Source organism: Battus philenor, unplaced genomic scaffold, assembly GCF_028537555.1.
Source record: "Battus philenor isolate CCGP_79_NKW_IND1 unplaced genomic scaffold, ilBatPhil1.0.hap1 SCAF_25, whole genome shotgun sequence".
In the NCBI taxonomy this organism is placed as follows: domain Eukaryota; kingdom Metazoa; phylum Arthropoda; class Insecta; order Lepidoptera; family Papilionidae; genus Battus; species Battus philenor.
Window position 1 is genome coordinate 8,119,327 of NW_027181688.1, and position 21,797 is coordinate 8,141,123.

The window sequence follows — 21,797 nt, forward strand, 5'->3', positions numbered from 1 at the left end:
AAACCGGCCGCCAGAGCCTAAAGGTTTTGGAGAAAAGACTACGAAAGAGCGTAGGATATCAACGTTGAAGGCAGACAGATGACCTTGTTGAGGCTATCAGAAGGCACTGGATAAAGGCTGCAGCTTATCGGTCTTATTAACAAACTGTGGGGGAGGCCTATATCCAGACGTCCAACGGTTGAAATGATGATGATCCTTATCAATAAACTACGTGTAGAAATAAAAAAAAAGTTTTTTTTATTTTATTTCTATTTTATATTATCTCATTTCGATTGACTCTCTGCGGACTCTAAAACAGAGCACCACTAAAACTGACGTAGTGGTATTAAATCACATGATTGGATGGTTAATATAGAATTGAATTGGAAATTTAAGCGACGGCTGTTGACAATTGGCATCGGTTGAAAGTACGGATCAATTGTTAACATTTCAAGATATTAAAAAAAATTGTTCCTTTTGTGTGTGTTCAAATGTTTAAAAAATTACTGGATAACACAAGGAGGAGTAGTGAAGGAAATCTTTTGTCTGTGTGTTTAACGTGCACATTATATTTTAATGTAAACTTGAGCATCTAATACATGCCGTGGAATGTTTGTTTTGTGGAATATCGTCTATGTGGATCCTATCAGTGACATTTATTTGCTTAAAAAGACGCGTTGGCACCTTTATTTAAACTTAACAGTGACAACTAAAACGTGGTGCTTATGTGCCTGGATATAGTTGAAATATTAATAAATATTACTTACTAACAAATTTTAATTCGAAATCAAAATAACTTAACCAAAAGCTCTAGAATAATATAGTAAGATTTATTAATTTTATGTAAATTATATAGCATTGAATTTTAGACTTAAAACTAAGGAAAGGAAGTTCTTACATATCACGTAGAACTTTATTATATTTGCGTTCATTCAGACCCCAGGAAGATATGTAACTTTTTGTAGAAGAAATTTTGATGATTTTAAATTTTGGCGCTTCTAAATAATACTTGCTATACACTAAATAATTTGTTTTGAGAAGAAACAACGTTAGAACACCAAATTTTTATAAATATCTCTCGTATATACTCAAAATATTTAGTCATGCAACACTAATTTGACTCCGGGTTAAATTTACATGAAATTTACGTAATAGATAGTGAAAGACTGAAATATTTCTGTTAGTAAAGTAAATACTACAAATTAATATAATATACTATATGTATAAACTTCAGAAGGTGTGCAGTAACGTAGAGTTATTGTTTATGCCCCATTTACGCCATTTGCATATACAACCAAACTAGTTATTAAAATGAGATACTGCAGCAAAATCCTCGAAGATATTGTTAACTCTTCAGTGTAGCGTAATGTATTTAGAACTAAAATGTAACAAAAAACATTCGAATTCAACAATAATTTTGGTTATAAAATAGAGAGATTTTAATTTAATTATTGTATTCACTATATTTTATAACGACTATCTTGAACTAGTTTTATTAAAAACATTGCAATACAAAACAGCAAGCAAACTGTTAATAATTGGACTATTGATTATAAGAACAGCATCATTTTCTTTTATTTTCAGCGGATAGACGTCCAATGTAAGGCATTAGCCTCGACTGGTCATGCACAGCCCGCATCCCGCGACTTTCCTCAACCTTAACTATGTCATCGGTTCATCTAGTGAGGCCCTACTCACACCACTTCAATAGGCTTTTGGCTGTTATCTTAGAACCTTTCAGCCCTAATAATAGTCGGTTGCACGAGGAACGTGACCCGCCCACTATAACTTCAGAGGAGTAATTCTTCGAACTATGTCGGAGACCTTGGTTTTCCTACGGACCTCCTCAACAGCTTTGTCAGTTTCAATTTCAGTTTCAAAATAGGCAAAGTAATTAAAAATAATAGAACACTATGATAGTAGACAGTAGGAAAAGGAGATAAATTGTAAATTATGACTAATAAATTATGCGAAATAGTTACAAGATATAAATAATAAAAGAAAAAAATAAAAATTAAAGAATTGTAAAATGTTAATGGACGTAACAGTCCGAAAGGAACGGTGAAGGATAAAAGGAGATTTTGAGAGGTAAAGGAATGAATAGAAATGTGGAATAATGCGAGAGAAAAACGAAGACTATGTAAAAGATATGAAGATGGATATAAAAAAAGAATAAGCTAATAAAAAAGATTGTGGTAAAATTTTTTTAAGCCAAAATTGTACTTGTACTTAAAATTGGGGCCATAAAAAACAGACCTAGTTCATACCTACTACCTTCCGAATACTATTTTTAATTGTCCTTCTTTTTACAAACATCATCACCACGCATTGTCCCGCGTCGATAAATTTTTAACGTAGTGTGTAGTCTCTTCACATTCTTCGCCCATGACCATATCAGTTAACAAGGCTGAGGAATATGAGAAAACGAAGATCGGCAAAGAGTTTTATAAACCACAGCTCGTAGCAACCATAGATGGTTACGCGACTGACCTTGTCGTATCCCCCAGAACTGAAAACATTTTTTTGTATAGTGTAATGAAAGATAGGTATAAGAAGAAGGGTGAGCAAACAAAAAAGAACGTGGAAGAATTATTAAGGTAAAATTGTCCCTTTGTATCAAAGACGTTCTCCGAAACAGGAGGCCACTAAAAAACATAAAATAATGAGAGGCGGTCCGAAACACTACACTTTTATATTGACAAAAGTATATAAATTAAGTGGTAATAAGGAAAACATCAAAGCGAATTTATTAATAATAATTTACAAATACAATATTCTCTTAACTAATTTCTATCACGTTGTATCCGTTAATACGATAAAAACTTCTAGTGTCCTCCCCGATGCGAATAAGTTCTTTCGAACTTTAAACTTTTACTTGTTATGATTTGCTGCAGCTATTCAAGTTTTATACAGAGTGTTCATATAAATCGCTGATTTAGAATACCAATGAGCTAAGAGCAGTAACCAGAGATCAATTTGCTATAGCTTGTTGTATAACGAAAAGAAACAGTTTATTTAATATATAACTTATCACCAAATATATACATATATGTATTAATATCGCGGTCTTCTTCATCTGGATTACGAGAAAGCAGAAACAATGATCAAAATCCACTAGAATTGTTAAGATATGTATATTTTATATAGATATACGCAAAAAACTACACTTACATAACTCACGTATGTGTAATATTTCCCTATATTTTTAAAAAAAATTGTTGCTTTCGTCGTCGTCATTTCAGTCCATAGATGGCATAGGCCACCCCCAAAATTATCTATTAGGGGATATACTATAATCGCCACGTTTGGCCGTCGGGTTGGAGATCGCAGTGTGGTATTATGATACGCAGAGGAAGCTACCGCCCATCATCTGGAAACCTATTCGTGAGCTATTGTAATCCTGTATAATTAATGAATAAATTGTGAATTACACAAGATTGTATCTCGGTAATCGAACCCGCGGTCTACGATAACAATTCTCAGTCTTCTACCGCTAGGCTGGCTGCCTCTGCGCAATTTTTGCTACTAATTTTTAGTCTATAATTGTCCTGATAGTATTACATGAAGTGCATGCGATGCTGATCAATATCGTTTTCAACATCATCTCGTCAGCCGAGAAATGTCGAGTGCATGGCACAGGTCCCGCGGTCATAACTGTATCCACTGTTGGCCTAGTGGAAGACTACACACGCCGCGTCTACCGTCTCGTGATCGTCACCCGAGAAGCTTCGCCTAAGTGGCCATTGGTCGCACCAGCCCCGCCTTCTGCCACTTAATATTAGTAATTCATCAAGCTGTATTGATGACCGTTCTTCTGCGGAACTGCTCCTAATATAAGTTAATTTTTACCTCGGCTTCCAGTTGTTGGTGTTATATTTTTATATCCAAGAATATGTTAATACGTTTTGAGTTATGCAAAAAATAATGTACTTCTTGATTTATGTTTTAAATAAATAAGTAAAATAAATTTTAAAATTATAAAAAAATTACCAACATAAGGCGTTAAATGATTTCAAATTTATTGAAGAAGTTAGTGAAAACTCTCTGTTAATTAGAATAAGCATATTAATTAATAATCAGTAGAATGATGGAGCTTGTTTACGATTAATTAATAATCAGAGACGTCATTTATCAAGGGTGTCAATTTTCAAACGGAGCGTGCACTTTGTTCAGAGTTCGTGTATCTAAATTAATTTATGATTTAATGAAGAATTTTTATAATCAATTTACTAAGAATCTTTATCGTAATGCATGTAGGATGATAAAAAAAATATTTTTTATGGTTTGCCTCTGCAGACTTTATACTGACAGAGTTAACTTTATAGACCCATCGTATTCTTATAGTAAAAATATATTAATGAAATCTCTTTAATAGTGATCATTGTATAAAAAGTAATTGGAAATAGATATAAAGCTTTTACACCTTCAACCAATCACGGTGAGATTACATGCCAAAGTGAACATAATACAAGATATTGTATTGAGTAGTTCTGGGCCATTTTAGATTTAGAACTCTCGTCGCATTTGATGATATTCCTTATTATAGTACTACCGAAACTAATGTACTTCAGGTTAGGAAATCGAGGAGAGGTGAGAGCCGAGCAATAAAAAAGCATAAGCGCTGCCATCCCTAGCGTTGATTGACGAAGAGATACTCCAGTTTCGCTGCGAGTATAATTATAAGTAATGTACAGCCATTTTGGCTGCATTATACCTCAATAATTTAATTAGTTACAGCATCTAGAAAGCCTTCTAAAATCTTTGAGAAAATTTTACTTTTTTGGTATTTACATAAAAAGCAAAGAAAATCAACATTATAGACTAAACAAGAAACAGAAAAAGACGACTTCCATATGACATGGTCTTTCGGTTCTCATTGGCTTGCTCAGGGTGGTTCAGTTATAGAGCTCAATCTGGTGAATTATTCAGTTAAGTAGCCTAAAAGCCTCTTTTGGTTTTGTCGTGGATTTTAATTTATATGTGTACGTATAATTTCCACTAAAAGTATAGTTATCGCATAGTATATTAGCATGTATCTAAGCGGCTGCTAAATAAGGCAGTTATTTATAGCAAAATAAAAAAGGCATATAGTTGAATATAATTTTATTCATTTTTAATTCTTTAATCTTTATTATTATTTAGTTTTCGTAGGCTTCTTCAGCGATACGTGAACATATAATCTGGATCAGATATCGTTGTTTGTACGGTAGAATGAAAAGAGGACGAAGTTGTTTGCGATGCTAATATTGAAAGAAAATACTCTATTTGTAAGTTTTGTGTTTGATTTTACTCTTGAAGCGAAAAATTAAGCGAATGTTTGTTTATAGAATCGCTAAATAAGTTTATTTATGGGGAAATCCTTCGATTGTTTTCAATATTCTCTCTTAGTCTTTTAATGTTAATCTCGTCATTTACATGGCAACGATGTTTTTCACTAAAGGGAGGTACCATACTGAAGCCTATACAACGCAAGTCTAAGTTGTAAAAAGATGTGATGTATTAAACCCTGTCAAGTTATAATATATTCTGAAAATTAGATTTAAATTAAATACTTATTCCTAATTTGAATCCTCATCTATGTTGAAAATATTTTCGTGTTTTTTTTTTTCAATTTCATTCCAGCTCGTACCGTTTAATCGTCTTTAATAAGCGTTTATGGGCAAGGCTTATAATAATAAAAATGATGATGAAAATAAAGGATAATTTAATAAGGCATTTTTGTACCATCGGGGCCTACTAAAGTAGCTTAGTCGTGAAATTTTTAATTATTAATATATTATTTCGTTTGACATTTTATTGATCTATATAAATGCAGCAATCAGACTCAATTTCTTATAGCTTTACCTGCAATGAAGCTTGTGTGAAAATTTAATTTTTACGGGAATTATTAAAATTTGAAAGTTGAGTTATATTTTTAAAACCATTTCGTCATTTACTCACTAATCAGTCGTATATAAAATTATAGTCCAATAGCAGAATTCGAAATTCCAATTAAAAATATATTTATTATAATAATTAGTAAAAATAATAATTATGAGGATTTCATTGTTTAAAAATTAAGTCACTTCCTAAGACAGTGTTGTCTGTTCGCCAGGTTTTCCATTATTTCATTAGTCCTTTATTTCGGCTATAATCCAGCGGTAGGCTATTTGTTGTTCAACCTGTTGCTCGGAACCGTACCCTCGAAGGAATCAAACCTTTACTTGGAGCAACATGTAACCGACGAAAATTGTGTTGAGAACAAAACAAATGACAGGTAAATGCATATACTCGTAAATCATTGGCCTGTAAGTACGCTTCAATAGCGAATATGCGTTTTTCTTCCATCTAATTTATCATACTTAAAAACCCACACGAATAAAATAACTAGTGTTGTTACTCTATAGCTACTCTGCTCAACAATTATGGAAAAAAATCAAATTTGAAATCGAAATTCTGACACCGGACACCATATATAAGTATTTTAAATAATCATGTGTAACAAATTTTTCGTGTTTGATGTCGTATTTATAAAAAGCAATTTTTTATTAATTTACATGAAATAAATACACATTAACTTTCCTTAGAGAGAAAACTTTATCTGTGAAATAATTATTAAATATTTTTAATTTCACGTCAAAACGTCGTCAACTTTTGTAAGAAATATTACTGACGTTGATTGGTACCTTATTAAATCTTTTACGATTTAAGACATAAGAGCTTTATAATTAATCTTCCCTTCACTGGAAAACGTTGTAAGTGTTTCCTTTGTTGAGGGAAGCGATAAAATCCCTATAACCACTTCACAGTCATCGTTTTACTGGTTTTAACAGGAAAATTAGCAATGGCTTTGATCTCTCAACGGTTTCAAATTAATGATTCATTAATGATACCAAACGGGATAAGTTTGCGGTTATGTTTATCCGGCAGATCAGAAAAGAGGGAACGGCGAAGTTGCTACATTAAGAACGTATAAACATTTGAATCTTTGAATGTTTTTACGTTGCATGATATTCCATTCGTGTTATTCGCCTTTTTAAAAATCATCTTTTAAGTTTTACTTTTTTTCTTAAAATATTTTAAGAAAAAAAGTAAATGAATATTCATTTACCTACCTAATTTTTATTCTTAAATATCTGGCAAACTTTGACACTCCCGAATTTAGACTTGTCAATTGCAATTGAATTGCTTATTTATTGAATAGCCTTCCAATGCAGCATCTGATTACCCATTGCGCGCGAACGTTGTGTTTTATTAGCTCTTTCAGAAATCGTCTGTAATATATCATATACTACAGGCAGAATCATCTAAAATTTTGGTAAGAGAATTTAGTTAATACAATTCAGGTAAAGGTGAAAAGTGTACTAAAGAAGACTTTTCTAAAACTCCGAGTATCATAATCGGCGACACTCCCTATAAGCTAGCAATCGTAAGAAATACATAGACTTGAAGAATTTTCGTTTAAGAAAAAAGTTGAACGAATATAATTTATATCTATAATAATTTTAATGAAAATGATTTTCAACATATTAAAACATGATATAAATATTTTAAACTAATATTTTATTTTAAGAAATCAATGTTATTCAATAAATATCATAACCTTAATCTCAACACCATGTGGTCGGTATAGAATTATTTCTCTCTTGTAAGAATATGTGAATAAATTTCGTTCTATGTTTTAATTTTAATTATTAAAGGTTACAAAATTCATAAGAACATATCTAGGAAAAGCAGTAAAATGTCATTTTATTAAATGTTTTTTGAATAATGCTTTATTATATATTGATATTATTTACTTTTAACATTAATTCTCGTGATTAAAGATTAAAGGTTAGGAAAAAGTACATAATTTGTTTCACACTAGTGATTGACACTGACATTAACAGTTAAGAAGTTATGAAATTATAGATAATTGAAATAATTAATTATAGTAGCAAGTACATTTTTTGTATTCATTAAAATTTAAATAAAAATCGTTATTTAAGGTTTAAGTTATTTAAAGTTTAATCGATTGAGGTTTTTAATGATTTATTTTCAGTTATGATTTATTTTTTCTTTATAACAAATCAGGTGATCATTTATCAATGTCAAGAAAAAAATAATTATAAAGCTGGTAAAAACCAGGAACTAAAACTTCTAAATGATATTCTCCTGTTAAAACAAAATTAAAAAGCTTCAAAAAGCGCGTTGATTTAAGAGAGCCCACAACATAATTAGTCGAATTGTTTTTGTGATCACAGTTAAAAATTTATTCCCAAGTTTTAACACTAAGAAAGCTTTTACACTGAAAATGAAAAACTGTACTCCTATGTTGAGCTTTGCTGAGAGATCGAGTCGGAAAAAGAAGAGGATCGCAGAAGAACCAAGTTTGCAGATGTAGCTCAAGGAATTCTTATCCGAAGTGGCAGGCGGAGCGCATCACTCTTGAAACCGTTCTCGAGTGACGATGAGGGCTTCACTAGGATGTTCGATGAAATGGTCAAGTTCGCATGACGTCTATGGATGCCGGCAGCGCAAGATAGGTCATCGTAGTCATCTTTAGAAGAGGCTTTGCAGTATGCGTCTATCGGGTGGTATGGTGTCTACTCTTTGTTTGATAAACTAATAAATATCGACTAAATTTATCATAGTACGTCAATATATTCAAAAATATACAATGAATATTTACCATTCGTTACAGTTGTTTTATGAATTGATAGACAGACAGTTTGTTTTGTTTATTTTTAATTGGAATGCAAGGGAGCACTTGCGAATTGTTACCTGTTATATTTTTACGTTCGATATTTTTTTAGAGTATAAATGAATTCAATGAGGGAACTAGAATAACTTGACATTGTTGCTCTATATAGACTAAAACCGTATAACCTGATGGATCGATGAGTATTTTTAAGTAATATTTAAAGTATGCTCCTATTACTGAAATTTTCGCATAATTTTGATTGAGTTGTTCAGTTTTTACTTATGTTTTATTTTAGAGTAAAGACGGATTACATATTTTTGAGTAGCATATTATGATCGAAACATGCCTTCAACAAATTATGTAATATTGAACAGAAAATAATTTATAATGATGTTGTTTATAAAATTATGTTTTTCTATTATCTAGTGGCCTATGGCCAGCAGGGGACAACGAACAGACGGACATTAACTTGAAAGCTTTAATAGTCATTAGAAAAATTTAACGGGTCAGATTTTAGCAATTAATGCTGCAATACATAAACAGAAACATAACTGATGGAGACAGCTGGTCGATGGGAAAGAGAAACAACCAGACATCGAGAAAGAGGAAGAGATAGAAGCAGAGAGAGGGGGAGTGGGTAGAGGGAGAGTGAGAGGAAGAGATAGGGAAATAGAGAGAGAAGAAGAGAGATGGAGAGAGGGAGCGAGGGAGAGACAATAAATACATTATTATTATCATTGTCTTTGTTACACGAGCCATTAATTCAACGTCAAAACAAAACTAACGACAGAGTACAGACCACTGCTGTTTTTCGTTTTTGTAGTTTGTTGGTTTCCTTACTTTTATTTATTAAAAGTTCTATACAAGAGCATTAATAATTATTGTTTGTTTTGTAAAATTTAAGTAAGGCAATGCTCGGAGATTCGTTCTTATATGAAAAATGAGGAGATCCGCTGAATAACCAAGGTCATAGACGTAGTTTAAAGAACTGCTCATTTGAGGAAGCTGGAGTCGGGGCGTATCGCTCATGCAACTGATGGCCTTTGTTCTCCTGTGGCAACCAAGAGCCGGCTAGCGCGGCGTGGGTAGGCCTGCTAATAGCTGGATTATCGACGTAGTCAAGACCATCTTTGTGATTTTTATGGGAGATATGCCTTTAATTCCTTATTAAAATTTTGTCATTAACTTCCCATCTTGATTTATTGATTATATATAGAATGTCGATTCACGGATGCATGCATATGTACGCATAAACGAACATACCACACAGAAAAAGGCAATTTCCTCCTATTTTTCCTCCTCTATACAATAGTGGTCAAAATGTAATTTGAAATTGTCTTTCAAAACTGCCAGGCATTAGGGAGGCAGGTAAACTTTTTTCATAACTTAGTAAGATTGTCTGTAACATTACCAAGTAGCTATTAGCTAAAAATTGGAAAATTATTTGGCTAATCCCAAACCATTTTGAAAGGATATTTAGGATGGCGTCAATATGGCGTCAAATTCGACTTATATTGTTCTGCAACCACAATATTCGTCTGATTTGGCTCCGTACGACCATCTGGTTGCTTAACTAACTAAAAAATCAAATGTAGAGATGCAGATTTGACACAATTGAGGATATGGGACGAAATCGAAAGTCTCTAAGACTGTACCAGAAAAAAGATAAGTCCGGCTAATTTAAGGACTGACAAAAGCATTGGCGAAAGTGCCTTTTATAAGACAGGGATAACTGTGAAAGGAAGAATAAATAAAGAATTGATATTTTATAAACAAATTCACCGAACTTTTTGATCACAGTATTACAGGTATTTTTTCTGTATTCTATTTAGAATTTAAGATTAGAACTTAATGTTATGGTTTGTTCATTAAATCTAAATCTTTAATCAGAATATAAATAGGGTAGACACTGTTTTCTATGACACAGTCAACTGCTGAACATATGTCTTCAGACAGGACCAGATTAGAAGCGGCTTACATCCAGCGTCTACCGACGACTTTAACAATGTCTGTCCTTGTGAGAGGACGTGTTTAATTTTGTTTCGTTATAAAATAAGGAAATGAACATCATATTAAGAATGTGAAGCCTGTCTAAAAGCAGATTGGGGTTTACAATAAAAAACACGATTTGCTACGCTGTGCCTGCTAGTCCGTAATCTCCAGTCCAAACCAACCTTTCTGCGAATTATGTGGCGTATCCTCTTTGCTTGGCTACATCGATTATTTCTGTTAGTCTATGGATTTCTTCATATCTGGTTCACACTAAAGGACTCATTACTACCTTCAAATATGATGATCTTTGATGTAACGTGCCTCTTTGGATCTTTTAAAATATTAATAGTAATTCAGAACAGGAAATTATATCATATATGTCCAAAGCGATGTTCCCTCCGCTATGAGGTAATGTATTTTTAGCCAACCGCAAAATTTACAACGAATTCCGTGAAACCGGTCAAAATTATATTTGAATAATGTTTATTTAAAATGTTTCGATAGCGTCTCGTGTTTTGTACGCAGTTGGTTTTATTTAACAGATCCTGAGCTGTAATAACATCATAAAACTGTTTATGTTAAATTATATTCGTGTCGGGTTGTTTGTGTGAATTAATTTTGTTTATTTACTTCGTATTCCTTTACAGATCTGAGATCCGGATAAAAATAGATATTTCAAATTTACTTCTTTATACGATGTTCGTCTAGTGCAGTGAGCGCGGAGATAGTACAATTCGGTTCGATTTTCAGGTGACTTGAAATTTTAACAATGTATTCTCATAAAAATTATGTTAAATATTAATTGAAAAACTATCAATTTTTAATAGTACCGGAAATGCCATTGGTGTCGAGAAATAAAACATTATAATTTTTTTTGCAACAGAAATGACATTCCCGTAAAAACATGAGTTAAAGGGTGTTAAAAATGATACGCACGGGTTGTCAATTATTTGATATGTCAGCTGCTAAATTAATAACCTTAAAGATTTCAAAATTCCTAGATTAAAATGTATTCACAACAATTTATGTGGTTAAACGTCATCATTATCATTGTAGTCGCTAGAGCTCAGCTGCTGGACATTCATCTCACCGATCGATTTTAGGTAAGACCGGTTATAAGCAGGCAGCTTCCTATATTCATTTTTATCATCATAACTTTGGTTGTTGGACGTCAACAGTTAGACCTAGACCTTCTCCATAGGCTGCCAATAGGACTGACAAGAACTGGCTTATATCCAGCGTCTTCTAGCGACCTTAACAAGGTCGGCTGTCGGTCTTGTGGGTGGACATCCTACGCTGTAATTGCCGGTCCGGGATCTCCATTCCAGAACTTTAAGACCCCAGCGGCTACCTGTTTTGTGTGTTAAGTAGCCTATCCACTGGTATAGCAACGTGTCCATTCGCTGGCCTTTGATAGGCTTTATTTTAAAACCACTTACATTCTTATTGTCTATATATTAATTTCTCCTCATTTTGTTGAAGTTATATCTAACTTAAATGAAACTACTGATACTGATTTTCTTCAGTTACTTACTTCAATATACCACACACTAGATATACATTAAAATGCTAATAAATTCTTTATAGGCTTATGTATTTGAAACATTAATCTTTCAAAAGTATCAACACCTAAAAACCAACGCATGTAATAAATGTTCACGTCTCTTGATTTGACACATCGGGCAGAGGTGAAAAACTAATGGCTCGATTCGGTTTTGTAGAGCGTGGTGTTTATTGCACAGCGACTTCAATTCGTAAAGAAAGTTTTTAAACTTGATTGTTTTTATATAAGATTAATGTTTCTGATGAAAGAACTATGTGTCAAATCAAATGCCGGAGACTGTAGCAAAATTGAAAAAAATAAAGCTGTGAATCCACTTTGGGCCTATCTCTATCTTATATATATAAAGAAGATGCTATTCAAGATAACACTAATAAGATCTTTTAGCGAATACCGAATCCACGAATCCTAAGCTCAAAACTGTCAAGTCGTGAAGATTAATAAAACAGAACTTTACCGCTAAGAACTGAAAGATGAGTTTCTCTTTTCAATTTAAAAGCTCTCGCCAACAACACGATCTTTACCGCAATAATGGAATCGAAGCAAATATAATTAAAACTCCGAGCAATAAATCAAAGCAATACTCGGCGGTTTCAATACCCGGCTCGCAGTTGTTTAATCATTTTTGCCGCAACGAGTTCACTGAATTAAGGCATACATCATAAAGTTACGCGTTTACCGTTATGATTGATTAAAGATGAAAACTGTAACCCAGTTCCTAGCAATTCATCGGGCATGACTCACTAAATGAATGTGATCCCTGCTCGCGATTGAAAAAAAATATTTATTCCAACTTTGAATTTTGTCTTTTTTTAATGATAATATATGGTTTTAAAATATGACAGTAAAATGATGTTCGTCGTGTTTATTTGATGAATAAATACCTGTATATACGTCACACATGTCAACTTGTATGCTCCTGCGTACTTGATGCCTCCTTGCAATGCTACTTAACCAAAACTTATATGATAGCGTACAAAAAAGGGTCACTGGTGCGTTAAAGTTCTAGAGTGAAAACCTGCAAACACAGCTTAGTATGTACAGGTTATTGGAAGACGCTTGATTCAGGCCGCTTCCTACTGGCTCTATTGGAAATCTATGGGCAAAGTATGTCCAGCCGTGAACAACCTGCGGTCTAAATGATGATGATTATATAGAAAGGTCTTGTTTTTCATAACGTCTTCTACTTTTGTAATATGATGTTAACATTTATTGTAAATTGTTATAATTATTTATTTGCAACTTTCTTAAAGAAATTCAGGATTAGAGTGAGGAGTTTGATTCTAAGTTTCAGAAATCATTTTTAAGAATGTATTTCTTAGTCTTTCCTTACTAATAAATACCTGTATAATGTGACGTAACATAGTCTGCTCGTTGAAAGGAATAAGACTGGGTACGGTTCTAGGGGCTGAGGACCCGCACAGCGTGTTTAAAGATGCCTCCTTGAAATGCTACTCACCAAATCTTAAATGATCTATCATTAGTAAATGATAATTAGGAAGCTCGTTCCAGAAATGAGTTAATATTCACTCATAGCAGGCGTTAATATTTTTGCCAGGTTATAGTGAGATTTGAGGAGACTGTCATTAAAAGAAAACATATTTTCAAAGGCGAGTGCACCTATAACAGTGTTGCTGTTGATTTTCGAACCTGTTAATATACTTAGATCCTGAGTTACTAGTAATTGAGAAGTTAGTGTAACAATAAGTTGCTAACAGAAATTTACAAGCCTAAAACACTCTTCCGCCTTGACCTTAGAACCAATAGTAGCGACGTGTCAGTAAATGTCACTTAGTGTGAAACGGAAAAAATGTTTTCGAGACACAAGTATACGGAAATAAAAATGACAACGTTTATGTCGTAGACAGGCTAAATGTAACATATTTATTCAAAAGAGTACTTCGTACACGCCTGCACTTCTCAGCAGGCGTGCGCGCCACGTATTTGATTTGTCAAAAGCACTTTATAAAATATGTATTTGAATATTTCGTTAGTTATGCTCCTTACGGTAGTAAGAGACAAAATCTCTCTGACGTCACATAGCTTTCAAATGTCAAATTTTCCTTTACACGGCTGTTACAAGGACACCTCATTTACTTGGAGAATAACCGATTTTTCGTTTCAGAATTTTATTTCTTAGATGCATCCTTTTACGTCATTTTGTATATGGAATAGCGGAATGAAGATATAATGTATAAAAACATATAACAATTATGATATATTGTTCTAAAACATTTTTAATGTTAACAATTTCATTTTGTATCAGCTACCTATTGTATCAAAAGTTATTGGTCTTTCACAGGATAATAGAAAAAAATTAAATTAAACCTATTACAGTATAATTACTTTATTTAATGTCTTAACAATGAGCATCGATTACTTGTAACAATAAGTATAACGAAATAGTCCTATACTGGAACACTAACCTTGCATAGTCAAGGTTGCAGCATGGTGCAGGATGCGAACTGCTCAAGACCGATCACCGTGGCCATCTTTGCCATGATGATGGTATTCGTTTTTATTTACAAATGCTTATTAATAAATAAATAAACATATCTATATCGTATTTAGGTATAGTATATCTAGGTTTAATATTACACTGGAAATTTTGTTTTAACGTAATTATGATGTGACTAATCTCGATGCAATTTAGCTGAAATGGGTACATTGCCGTGTTAATGCTCCGACGTTATCTGACATCCTATCAGTACCCCGTTCGTTTCTTATCAATGTAAACACAACCTAAAAACAATGTTCGATGATACGAAATTATAAATCATTTGGAACTTTCCTAAATTATTCCTCAAACACTGTCTATAATCCAGCATTATGTTCTATAGGTTATTTTATGACATAGTGCTGCTGATATTGATACCATTTGCGTGCTGCAGTAGAGAGCTGTCTGTGAAATGTGTTATAAATGAAATTATGACAGTAATAGTTAATGACAATTATTTATTTATTCATTTATTTACACTATTTTGCTCATCAAAGATAATAACTAAAAAAGATACAATCCGTATAGAGATACAAGAGGCGGTTTTGTCCATCAAGGCGATCTCTACCAGACAACTTTTGCATATATACTTATATTTATATATATACAAATACATATCTTTACACACACACACACAGATATATTTTTTTCGACATATTTTTTTCAGAAAAACCTACTGATTTTTACCGCTCCGCCATTAAAAATTTGCATACTAGATGGCAAATGTTGTTGATAACGAAGATGAATATATTGAGAATAAGAAATAAAAAAATATAGACGTGTAAATTTAACTTAAACATTACTTTCCGATCCCACTTATACTTACAAATACATTCAGTAATATAAATATACACATATAAACAACCATGCACATAAAATGTATATATATATATATAAACACATAAACATACACACACTTACACTACTATACACACAGATATATATATTCGGATTTGGCCAACGTTATCAATAACTTACATGTTTTCGATAATTAAAATAAAGACAGCAACCCACACCCGTGTCTCTGTATGGCTTGGAGAGCTTGTTTGTTATTAAATATGATTAATCAAAGCGTGTTTATATTGATAATACTATATACACCGAATGTTAATTTCAGGCTCGTGTCTACAGCCAAGAATCTGATGTGCTCCCTCTCTTAATATATTTGAGACGTTGTGTGTTGGAAGCTATGTTGATATTCTCTTCACTTTAATCTATTTTCGTGTTTGTCTTTATTATGCGTTAATTTATATTTGACACAAATTTATTTAATGAAACTTTCATCATTTTTATTTTGGTTGCTACAATTTACTAGAAAATAAAGTTTGTAAAAATAACGGCAGTAAAGGCCGAAAGGTTTTCTAGAGGATGTCAAGAGTTAGTGACTGATAAGTAGATAATGACATTGCCAAGATCATGGTAAGTCGCTGGAAGTGGTGGTCATCGTGGCGGCCTAATAGTGGACTTCTATCAGCTAACTAGATGAAGTTATTTTTAGTTGCACAATTAATTATAAACAAACAGTACAAACAAAAATTATAATAAGGTGAAACGGACAATACAGAAGCGACAGGTAAAAGGACATCACGGTAATTTATTCCGGTGGGATACTATGAACTAATAGTAGACAATTTAGATCATTTCAACGAAAACAATGTCATATTATATATAAGCTAATTTTAATGTTCTTTGTATCATAGGTGAGAGCCAAACATGGATCTTCAGCGAGGATGGAAATCTCAGGTGACTGATATTAATTCATTTCAATAATTAAAGACAAACTATTTTTCTGTTAAGAATCTTATGCTGAAACATTCCGTGCTTGTTAAGAAATACGTTCATAAAAAAATTTCGCTTTCAGAATTTATTAACTTGTTTAATTGGATCTGCTTACAGTTCTTACAATTTACAATAATAAAATGCTGATATCGGAGATGAATTCGTCGTCGTCGTCATTTCAACCCATAACTCTCACTACAAGGCATAGGTCTTTACCAAATATATGTATGGAGATATACCATAATTGCTACGCTTGGCAGGTGTGTCGGTGATTACAGTGTAGTAGTATCGTACACAGAGGACGCTGCTGTTCATCCAATGGAAACTTGTTAGTGGGCAGTGGCATTCATATATAATCAAAGTACATAGTGTAAATTATTAATCAGGAATCGAACCCGCGACCTACGATTCCAAATCTCAGTCCTCTATCGTTGAGCTACCACTACTCTACTGCACTGTTACTTCAATAATATACTGCATATAGATTGAAATCGAATCTGTGACCACTGATCGCAAGTCTTTGGAATACCACTGCTCAATGACCTTTGAGATCACTTACGGCATTGTAACTTAGGACTGGACTCCAGATTTCCCTCCAAAATCTAATAACGTAAGAGAAGATCCGTAGACAAACGAAAGTGACCGACATAGCCCAGAACATTGTCAAGATAGAGTGGCACTGGGCAGCCCACATAGCGCTCAACACAGATGGTCACTGTCGTTTTCTGGAGTGGACTTATGAGCGCAGCGTACGATGTTCTTCTACGAGATGAATAGAAGACCTTTTTAAGGTTGTTACTTTCAACCAGTTTGAATTGAAGTCCATGAGGGAGGCGTAGGGACGTGAGACGACCCGAAACATTGATGACGAACGCGTCGTGTTTTTATTTAACGCATTAAAGCAATGATAATTTCATATAACTCGTACAAACTGTAACGCTTTTCTAGAATCAGCCTACTATCCTTAGTTATATTACCTTTAGGCTAGTTACTTTTAAATATAAAAAAAGAACATGATAAAATATTTATGTTATAATATTGAAGAAATAATATTGTTCAATTTTCTCAGCCTTTTCAAGATATCAAGTATGAATTAGGCTATATTTACCGTTATGAAGAACGAAAGTTTTATTTACTTTATTAACTACCTACTTTACCGGCGCACGTGTAGTTTATATTATCTACTGTAGAAAGTCCGATGCATGACGCAATACCAGAGCGAAGCCGACCCGGACTCCTCTACATTTGTCCTTTATTCGCTTCAAACACAATTGAATTATCATATGAATGTCGAATGTGATTTGATAAGAACTTGTTTACTGGTGTTCCTAGGAGATTTACTAGTTTTTATTGAAATAGTATCACAATGAATATTACAATATATAAAATGTATATAATAAATAAAAATTAAATCGTAACACCTGAAATTCATCTTGTTAATGTTAACAAATCCTTGATGGGTATTTACATATATACATATAGCAAATATGTTTATAACAAGTAGGTAAGTTCCGCAATATACAAATATAGAACCTTTTTAGATCTAAAATTAAAACTAGATTATTAAATAGATCTTATTAAAGTATTCAAAAGTTTATAGTTGATTTAAATGTATATAACTAGGTGTGTTGGCTCTAGGTGGTTGATATTATAATAAAAAAAATTTAAACTTTATTTACGTAGACCTGTTAAGTTTGTGGCCGGTTCTTCACAGCAGGTCAGTATTAAAAGCCGGTGGCTTACTAATTATAACCTTAAAATAACTAAGGATTCCAATATGAATAAAAATGCTTATTGGAATCTTTATATTAAATAAAGAAATTTTGAATTTTAATTTGTATTTTTCATTAACGTGACGAAGTCCTAACTATCACTTGAAAATGAGTGTCATATTCAAGGTAAATTGTATGCGTCCGAGAGTTCTTAAACATACACTTATAAGCAGCGCTTTCTGTGCGCTCGTCATCTGGAAATATAAGTTGTTTCGAGCTATAGCTGAAACTAAGTTAGGTAAAAAAAAATAAAAACTGGAAACTATAATAAATTGTGATAATTAGAAATAAATTATCACATTAAATAAGAATGTAGTATTGCATAAAATAAATATAAATTAAGGTATAAAAATGTGATGTAACCCAGATCTGTGATATTGGAGGAACGAACGAATGAACGGAAATAAGTATGAAAAAGCATGATAGAAAATTGTGGAATGAATAGGAAAGATAGATTATACGAAAAATAATTGAAGAGTACAGAAATAAAAGGTGAAAGTGAAAAATCATTACAGAATCTCAAACCCTGTCCTACAACAAGATAGGTTAACGTTAACATAGGTTAACAATGATAACGGAGGCCATTTAAAATATTCTGTTTCTTCTCTTCGGGTGCATTTTCTGTTAAGAAAAGACATGAAGAGTAAATTTTGATTATGTTTGCTTTCATAGTCTTTTTAATCTTAAAAACTGCGGATACAAAACTTGACAAATTTTCTCGGAACACAAAAGATTATTGAAAGTACATCATTAATCTTCCACCATATTAGTCATTCTCATAACAAGTGTGTATACGTAACATCATTTAAAAGGTTCCTTAAAATTTAAAAAAAGGAATTCATGGTAATTAAAACGGTTAAAATTCTAGAACACCTCGATTACCAGAAATAGTTTTATATTGACTTCTGGGAAACCGGTTTTGATCACTATTGGGATTCTTTAAAACCACGTAGGAAAAGTGTAGTTCCACAGTTTAAAGTTATTTATCATGATTATGTCGACGTTTCGTTTTTATTAATATTGTTTTTCTTATTTAAAATACATTTATTATTATGATGTTCAAAAGTGACATAGTTCCGAATTGAAATGTCATTACATTCGTGGAAAACGGTGTGACGTCAGAAATGTTCACAAACAGTTACGTAACTCCGTTGACTCGTCCGCCGTTAGTTTTCTAAGAAATATGTTCACTTATAAAACTGAACAATAGAGATGACCTATATACATTCATGGACATACCGTAAAATATTTACTTATTATACCAGAAGCATCTTATTTAAAAAAGTATATTTCAAATGGAAATGTACTCATAAATATTCTTTGGAAAATTACTATTCTTTTTGTATATAGGTTTTAATTAGGATGAATTTTGTATCAAATTTATAAACTTAGTCTGGCCGTAAATACTGACCGTAAATACAAATAAATATAAACAAATTACAAATTTTGAATTTGGAATCTACCATTTTTAAATGATTGTTCATTTTGTTTTCTTATTTTGTAGTAAAGAATTTTCCTAAAGAAATAGTGCGTGCTGCTATTGATAACTGGTCTCAATGTTTAAAGGACTGTATTGTAGGCAATGGTGACTTCGTATAAGCTTTAAATGTTTTTAATGGTTTTATATCAATGCAATAAACTAACACATTGTAATAGTACTAAATATTACGTACAATAAAAAAATGTTTTTCTTTTTAACTATACTTTAACGGGTAGGCTAAGTATGTCAAAACCTTATACTATAGTCTTGATTGTTCATTGACTCTTTGCAGTATCACTTCAATTTATTTTTTGATTTAAAATCATTTTTTACATTTTTTAATATCTTGAAGCTTTGTTTTACACAACAGCTAATATACTATTAATAGGCCTATGTTAAATGTCTGCCTATATAAATGTATTAAAAAAAGGAATTGTTACTGAAGTCCAAACTTCAAGGAAATTTTCCTTGTCGTGATTGAAGATGAGGGTATGTTATGTACTTACCAGGTCCTAGCTACGGGGGCGTGGCATACGTAAATGTACCTCTGCACCGCCAGTGCAAGTGTCAACCAGATGCTAGCCGTGTGAAACATCGCTGGTATAACCTGTAAGAGAAAATCATATTGTAATCTGTTTGTAGCTTATTTGATTGACGTTAACTTCTTTTTGTGCTGGCTTGTAAGTTTAAAGACATCGTTTTAAGTTCAATTTAATACAGAGTAATTAATTTTAAATCTAATAAGTTTAAACGGGTGAATGTGTAACTCCAAAAATCGATGGTTTCAGAAATAATGAACAAAGTAATAATAATGTATTAAAAATTTGTTTACGAAATACGGATTACTATTTATGGATAGTCAGAAGTTATAGGCATGCAGCATTTCAATAGAGTTTTAGCGTAATTGATAGTTAAAAATAGGTGTAAAAACTTATTGAAGCTTTATGCAATCAAATGAACTATACATTCATCCATTTAAAGGTTTTACTCCTATAACCAATCACCTTACATATTGATATAATTATGGTATATTTTTACATACACACAATGCTATAATTATGAAGAATAATCAAATATATATATCGATGTGATCGCTTGGCAGCAATATATATGTATATATGTATATGTATATAATATATTTATATAGTGCTATGTGTTGTGGCGATTTTCTCACCCACTAAACTTTCAACGTTCCCAAACGCTAAACTAAAAGTCCCTGATGTCAATCTTCCACGCGCACTACATGTAGACACATACAATAATTGTAAAAATGAAATTTAAAGGACCTTTCTGTTAATTATTTTGTTTTTGTACATAATTTACTTACTAACTTTCACCTTTTATGCATTAATTATATAGGTTTCCCACTGCTCACAAACAAGTATCCAGAGGATTGGAACTAGCGTCCTATGCATACCATTATACCACAGTACGATTGCCAATCCGCATGCCAAGTGCGGCGTTTATGGTATATCACCCATTGATATCTTAAGTGGAGGCCAATGCCTTGCAGTGAGCATTTATGTGACAGTAACGATATCTATAGCAAGCTCTACCATACGTGTATACGACGTGCATTTGATATCGTCTTAGATACGACGATAAGAGACGATATTGGAGACAAGATTTCTTTTTAATATTAATGTCGTTTCTACACTTCAGGATATAACTTATACTCAAACATAAATAATACCGACATGGTTAAAATTATAAAACGGAAAATAGAGTTTGGCTTTGGGTTGTCTCGTAGAAATTAATATTGATCGAATTATACACATACATTGTAATGCAATATATTAATAAACAAAGATGTGTAAAGTTATATTAAAAAATTAAATATATTAATAATTTGAAAGAACAATTTTTTATGAAATTACAGCGTATTACATTTTCAGAAACGTGATATTTATCTTTTATTATAATAATAAAGCGAACAAAAGGAAGGTTGTCTCAATAATGACACTATTAACTTTACTACTGGTTTGATTGTAAAATGATATAATAAAAAAAAACACTCCAGTTATTGCCTGCTCTTTGCAACAAAACTGCTTTCTGAGCGATGGTGGCTTCTTATA

The 21,797-nt window shown here is 32.3% G+C and overlaps 1 protein-coding gene across 1 annotated transcript in view; it reads right to left on the reverse strand.

Moving 5' to 3' along the window:
* The window catches only part of LOC137924948 (sex peptide receptor-like), a 39,785-nt gene that overhangs the window by 4,126 nt on the left and 13,862 nt on the right, over window positions 1–21,797 (reverse strand). Inside the window, exon 3 of the mRNA XM_068768364.1 lies at window positions 20,229–20,329. Within this exon, the coding sequence (XP_068624465.1) occupies window positions 20,229–20,329 (101 nt within the window). The remainder of the gene's footprint in view (window positions 1–20,228; window positions 20,330–21,797) is intronic.